Source organism: Macadamia integrifolia, unplaced genomic scaffold (assembly GCF_013358625.1).
Source record: "Macadamia integrifolia cultivar HAES 741 unplaced genomic scaffold, SCU_Mint_v3 scaffold652, whole genome shotgun sequence".
NCBI classification, from domain to species: domain Eukaryota; kingdom Viridiplantae; phylum Streptophyta; class Magnoliopsida; order Proteales; family Proteaceae; genus Macadamia; species Macadamia integrifolia.
In genome coordinates this window covers 295,101-302,671 of record NW_024870506.1, presented here as the reverse complement: position 1 = coordinate 302,671, position 7,571 = coordinate 295,101, and the positions used below count along the sequence as shown (strand labels likewise).

The 7,571-nt window shown below is 39.5% G+C and overlaps 1 protein-coding gene across 1 annotated transcript; it reads right to left on the bottom strand.

Moving 5' to 3' along the window:
- Window positions 1-6,302: 6,302 nt before the first annotated feature.
- On the bottom strand, window positions 6,303-6,761 carry LOC122069575. Its single transcript, XM_042633626.1, has one exon. It carries the CDS (start codon window positions 6,759-6,761, stop codon window positions 6,303-6,305), a length of 459 nt encoding a protein of 152 aa, XP_042489560.1.
- Window positions 6,762-7,571: the final 810 nt, after the last annotated feature.

Here is a 7,571-nt window from a genome sequence, read left to right as displayed (position 1 = left end):
ATGCAGATTTTCAGAACAGTTCAAGAGAGTATATAAACAAAACTCAAATTCTCTATCCTTCCATCACAAATCCTCAAGAGAAGCTGATCTGCTTTGTAAATAATTCTGATCTACTCTATGATTCTCTCTTCCATTGAAAATACATTGCAGAACAATCTCAAATTCATCTCCTACCAAAGACACCACAAACACACTAGTAACATAGCCTTCCATAAAAGTCAGGTATGTTAAATTATTGCCATTGCTTCTGCAACTATTATTTCTTAGAGACACATGAATAATCAATTAAACATTGCCCCATCTTCAAATATTGAATCAAAGCAATAAAAATAAATGAAGCAGAGAACTCACTAGTTCCAGACGATAATCGCACAAAGGAGAAATCACCGGCGGCCTATCCAGACGATGATCTCATAGAGAAAGTAGAAATCGCCGACAGCTTATGAGAGATGGCAAGATGAGCACCAGCGGCGTATTGGAGACGTTGGGATGAATGCCAATGGTAGAGAGGAGGGATGAATGCCAAAGGTAGAGAGGAAGTTCCCACGTGACAGACAAAACCTATTTTTTTATTTAAAAACTTGCATCGATCTCTCAGGGATTTGATCATAAGAAGATGATAAGGTGTATCGCCGATGTATATTTTTCCCTATGGTTTAAGCCACCCACACCATAGGAACAATAAAATCCAGGTGTCACTCTCCTATGGTGAGCTAGAACATATATGGCTCACCCCCGCGCTATAGAAGAGCCGAATCCACAAAACTTGGCTGCTGCTTGGTTTTTTTTTTTTTTCCGATAAGTTATGTGTATGTATTAAGAAGAAAAGAAAATACAGAATAAGGCAGCCTTAATCTCCTTCTTTGAACAGACCAAAAGAAAGGAAAATAGACCCCTTTAAACCAAGCAGGATAGGCCCTGCATTACAATAGGGAATCAAATCAAAGATTACAATCTATATTATGTTGTTTTATGGTTGTCCTTGTTGGCAACCCGGCCACGTGGAGGTGATGACGTGGCCAATTTGGGTGACGTGGATGAAAATGATGACATGACAGTGTCCAGTGTCACCGATGAGATAAAAGAGCCGCTTGGTATGCATGGAGTGGTTTAATACATCATTAATAGGTGGTGCGGGTTTCTGGGTCAAAACTAGAAAATTTGGCCTATTTATGCTCGGGGGCATTTTTGATATTGAAAATGACATTTTTGGAAGATTGGTTCTTCATAAAAAAGATAGATTGTAATTTACCTAGTCCAGTGCATTTGATTTTGTCACATTCTGATACCGTATGAAGAAGTTACGGTATTTGTGGTAGTTGAGGGTAGTTACGACATTGAAGATGATTTTTTTAAAGGAAGTGTTCTCCATATAACAATATGACAAAAATCCAATCTTTCCAACGGTTCTGATTTCATCGCGTTTCGATTCCGTATGAGAAAGTTGCATCATTGGAAAGCTCTAGGGACATTTTGGTCTTTTTACATGGCTGATTCAGATGATTAAGTCTCCTAGAAAGTCATAGAGCGTCTAGTTACAGTTCCAATGCACTTTATTTCATCTCGATCGGATATCATATGAAAAAGTCATAAGTGTTTCCGTGAAGCCGGTTCAAAAATCCGAACTAGAAAATCAACATATGCTCTTGGTGTTGGGTGGATTTTCTGGATTTTAATTTTGAAATTTCAGGGGCTTTTGTGTAATTTGAAGGTTTTAAAGATCTGAGTTGATAAGGGGTTTTTGGCATTAAAGTTTATAGAAGTAGGGGCTCATGTGTATATAAGAGAATTAGAGGGATCCTTAATACACGGCTCAGATTGAGCCATGTCGGTCAGATTCCGATATGACGGTTCATACAAGAGCTTGCATTGAAGATGCTTATCCGAGGCTTCTCTTTGGTGTATTAGATATGATGGTCTGGCGCTACACCATATTGCATTGACTAGTGTGTGTCGCATGTGCATCATCACTGAAGCTGAGATTCTAATCCCTTAGATCTGGATCCAGTAGATCTTACAGATCTAGATCTAATGGTCTATAAATGATTCTCCTTTATGGGTTAAGCCGACATAGATCCGGAATATACGCTGATGTAGCCAATCCATGGTCGACAACACTTCTGACGATGTCAGCGCCTACGTCATGATGATGTCATCGAGATTCAAATCTAATGGTTTGGATCTATTGTCCGTTGGTTTAATCGGACGGCTTAGATTATAAGATCTTTTATATGAGATCTATGGTCAGATTTCGCCTTTGTTGCGCGCGCGCGGCCGGTGTAGCCTATGCCACTCCTATGAAGATTCCATTTTAGGCTATCTCATTGCTCCAACTTCAAATGGTCATATCTCCCTCATTTTAACTCGGATTTGGGTGATTCAAGTTGGAGATTCTTCATTTCTCCGAGCTCTACACACTAGAGAAAATAAATCAGGTAGAGGGGTTGCTGAGGCTGTTGGAAATATGAGTTGAAGTTCATGAAAGGCTAAGGGTTTGAATGAAAGACTTCCATCCTCTTGCACTTCATCCATAGCCCCCATTAGGCATTTTCTGCATGCCAATTAAGAGTTGCTTCAAGTGTTGTATTCTCTGGTATACTTGCATCATGGTTGATGGTATTTGGAGGTGTGATTTTTCAAGTATGGTGATGTGATTTGTCATCGTCAAACAGCTCTGTACCTGGAAAGACTGCTCTGATGGAGGAAGAACTTATGGGAAGCTGGACAGGGATTTTCTGGTACATGAAACATGGGACTGATTGGGAGGTAGATTTTAGTGTGCCCTGCTGAGGGGGTGTGGACAGGTGATCATGCCAAGGTGCCTGGGGTGGCCGACATGCTAGAGTAGGAGGATAAGGAGGTAGATCTGGTGGGGGTGTAGAATAGCAACCAAGAGGGCATGGTTTATGGGTGCCATAGTCCACTATGAACTGGTATTTGCTAGAATCTTCACCCAGAGGACCGACGTTTGGACATCCGTCTTGGTACTGAGCCCATAAACGGTCTCAATCTCAGTAAGACTTCTTTTTCTGTCGGAGGGGCCTATCATCATTGTCAGAGTCTGATGTCAAGCAATCTGGGCAATCATAGATGTCAAAATATGCGTGACCAGTGGGAGAGCTGAACTCATAGATTGGTAACCCTTCTATTGAAAAAGCCCGAATTGGAACTTTATGGAGTTGTTCTTTTGGAAGGTGCAAAGGGAGAACGACAAAGGACTCTGGTGGTTTGGAAATACTGATCTGCATGCTACCGTCTAGAAGCCATTGGTATTGAGGATTGGCTGAAGAAACACACTCCCCGTTCTCTTATACCAATATAGAATCATGTTCCCATGGATGAAATGCCATCCCTCCTATCCTTACCTTACCCTTTTCACCATTGATCAATTTTACGGGTTCTTAAAGGAATTCTATGTTTTCTTCTTGAACCTTTTTGTTGTTTACCATATTGCCCTCTGCTTCCCAGCCACCCTCTTACATTCCTACCTCATCTGATGCCTACATGATCACCCTGCTTTCCCCATTGAACAATGGTACTTTACAAAACTTCTCCTAGAATTCCAACCCATTCAGTCATGGTTACAGTTCCTTTCCCCAATTACTGAAGATTATGTCATTATCATTTTTCATCGTGAACCCAACCACCTCTATCCAGCTTTCATTGATCCCCTCTTCTCTAATAATCATTATCTAGCCTTCTCTCCTACCTTTTCCCTAATCGGCTCGGCTCATTATGATCTCTATGTTACACAAGCATCTCATCCCGAAGAATGGCTCAATTCCCAGCTAAGGATGTGTGAGACCAATAATGTGAACCGATCTACTATTCCATCACACCTACTTGGCCTACTTACTGCATGAGACCAAGATCACTAGGTCCTGGATCTAGAGATCGCATACCTGATAGCTATGCACCATGAGTTTATGCTTGAACATGATTTTCTCCAGGACAGCCAATGGGAAAGTGATAGTGATCAAGACACTGATTAAAGCAACAATGATTAAAGTGCTTTGATATGTGTACTATCTATGATTTTTCTATTTTGTTTGTAGTACGGGATTATAATGCGTTTAAGTCCGCATCAATTACTGTACGTGTGTGCGCTTATTCTATTTTGTTCGTAGTTCGGGATTGTAATGTGTTCAAGTCTGTCAATTATTGGACCTAAGGGATTATAAGTGTGTGAATTCTGTGTGGACTTATGATGTTGTTAAGTCCGGGCTCAATCTATAAATATAGCCCATGTAATGTTTTAGATCAAGGTGTTCAATAGCAAGTTCAACTGTGTTTAAGTGATTTGGGTCAGGAATTGCAAAGTTGTAGGTAATAAAGGATCTGCCAAAGGAATATTATAATTGGGAAACAATGTAAAGAACATTGTTCCGGCATTCAAGGTGGTCTGAATGTTGTTGTTGGCGGCATGTTCATAGTTTCGAAATCTGGTGTCTAACAAATCTGTCCTAGAGACAACAGAGAGGTCATTCCTACCATGGAAAGTAAGAGGAAAGCCTAATGGCACCAAGATGAAGGTGGGTGTACCCTTGAGCTACCTATTGGCGAATGAGCTCTAGTGCAATCTAAATAACAAAATATTATTCTTTACTAGAAGCAATAATATTGAATTGAGAGAACTTGGAAGATTGGACATGCTCTTTAAGTGCAGGAGTCTTTTTTAGGGGATAGTATTGATTGGAAGATGTAGTTGGAAGAAGATGGAGCCTTGGGGAAGACAATATAAGGATTTAGCAGGGGACATCACAAAATTGCAAGTCACCAAGACTCTTTTTGAGACATCTAAAGGAATAGGTTTAAGGCCTGTGATTCATGAGTCGAGGTGATGGACAACCAACCTATGTGATAGGAGATCTCTGGAATTAGGTTCAATGGGTAAAAACGAAGTCACCGGATGACTTGACTAGTACTATCAAATTATGCCTATTCCGGATTAGATGTGAAGGATAAGACTCACCACAAAGAACATGAGGATGAGTTATAAGACTTTTAATCAGCCAAGACTCATGTAATATGGGGGTATGTTAATTGTGATGCATACTATATGTTGACCTAAGTAAATGTAGGGGGTGAGGCCGCTTCCGATGGGAATTATGGGTGAATTCTCTAAACATTCATGAGTCCAAGCAGGGGACAAGGCCAAAAATGTGAACAACATAAAAAAGGTGACTACAACGTCGGATGGTAGGATATGGATGGTAAGTTAGTCGGTTACACCAATGAGGAAAGGTTCAAGAAGCCTGACTTCACTCATACTCTATTGCTAGTGCAGATTCAAGTTTGGAAGACATCTGTAACGATGTGTCCTACCATTTTTATTTGCTCAAGCTATTATTTTGTTTTACCTGTATTTTGAATCTTGTGGGGGGAATTGTTGGAATTTAAATGATTATTTAAATAATTATAAGATTCAAATTACCTTTTGGTTTCTTGTGTCTTTTCATTTTATTTGACCATTTTTTAAAATTCTTGTATGACCTCTCATATGTTTATATATATAGCATCCTTGTAGAACTAAGGAAATCAACTGCAGTCTTTCAACATATGAGAGAAACCTTGCCTTCCATCCTTCAAGCTTTTTTCTGATCCAATCCAGTATTTGGTTGCAGTCTCCAAAGGTAAGCTTTTTTGCAACAAGAGGAACCCCAATGTACCTAATTGGTAACTTGGTTTCCTTAAAACCCATTAATTCCAAAAGGTGCATACCACTAATTTGAGTAAGGCACCATGAGAAGGATGCAAACTCTTCTAGAGTCCCTAAACTAGTTGTGATAGAGTCATTAACAGCCTTTACAAAGATCATAAGATCATCTGCAAAGATAAGATGGGACAGTTGCACTGCTTTGCACCTAGGAAGATGAGTGATCTTCCCATCCACTACTAACTTCCTTATAACTCCAGTGAACCCTTCCATTGCCATGGTGAACAAGGTGACAGAGGCTCCCCTTGCCTAATCCCCCTTTCCCCCATGAAGTATCCTGCTAGAACTGAGAATGTTGGAGTAGTGACACTTGCCTTTATCCAATTCATGAATAGAGGGAGGACATCCCATTCTTCTCATAATCTCCAATAGGAATTTCCTACTCAATGAGTATATGCTTTATGTAAGTCTACCTTCAGTAGTATAGTAGGGTGCACCCTTCTTTGTTCAATATCTCTTACAATATCAGAACAAATTAAAATGTTATCAGCAATAGATCTCCCTTTAATGAATGCTGACTGATTTTCACTAACCAGGTCTCCAATTACTCCTTGTAAACCTGTTAGTGTTAATTTTTGTAATAACCTTAAAAGATATTGCACAATGCAAAAGGCCTAAACCTAGCAAATGATGTCCTCTGATTTGACCTAGGGATTAGGTAGAGAAAAGTAGCATTAATAGATGATGGCATAAAAGCATTTCTAAAAAGCCACTTGACAACAATTGTAAGGTCCTCTTCTACAATTTCCCAAGAGTGTTTGAAGAAACTAGCACCAAACCCATCAGGAGCCTTTGTGCTCTTCATAGCAAACACAACCTTCATGATCTCTTCACTAGAATCAGTTTTTTCTAACATCTCTTGCTGGTCAATGGAAAGGGTACCACGCAAAAGGATATCACTAGGACATAATCCCACATCCTCTTGCTTAGCCCCAAACAGGTTCTTATAAAATTTAACAGCCTCATTCGTTATAAGACTAGGATCATCCACAACAACTCCATTGCTTCCTTTAATTTCTAGAATGCTATTTCTATGTTGTCTCATTGCCTTATGAAAAAAAAATTGTTATTTCCATCTCCTAGATGCAACCACTTCACTCTTGACTTCTCCCTGAGAAAACTCTCCTCCCTCTTCAAAGCCTCCCATAATTTATTTTGTCTCCTTTTCTTGATAAACCAGATTATCGTCACCATGATTGGAAGATAACTTATCTTGGATATCAGAAAGAATAGCTTCAACCCCTTTTACTGCCTTAAACATATCACCAAAATGCTCCTTATTCCAGCCTTTCAGCTCCTTTTTGACATTCCTCAGCTTAGCAGCAAACCAGGTAAAGGATTCAAGTAATTCTTAACTAGAAATTCCCCACTCCTTTTGACAATATCCTTGAACTCCTCATGCTCTGTCCAAGTCTTAAAGAACCTAAAAGGTTTCGGTCCAAAATTCTTCTCCTCCAGAATATTCAAAAGAATAGGACAGTGATCTTAGATTCCAAGATTCAAGAATGCTACCTAAGAATATTTAAATTTATCAACACATTCATTATTACATAGCACACTATCAAGCTTACAGCTCACTCTATTCAAATCACCTTTCCCATTACTCCAAGTAAATAAATTACCCTTCCATTTCAGATCAAATAGGTCAGCATCAGAGACACAATTATTGAACTCTTCTATAGGAACTTGCCGAATCTCCTCCCCCTCTTCTTTTCATGTTGACCTCTCACCACATTGAAATAACCTAATACAACAAACTGACATTCCTTGAGACAATTGCACAATATCCCTCCATAATTCTCTCCTTTCGTCCCCACTGTTTGAGGCATACACAACAGTGCACATAAACTCCAAT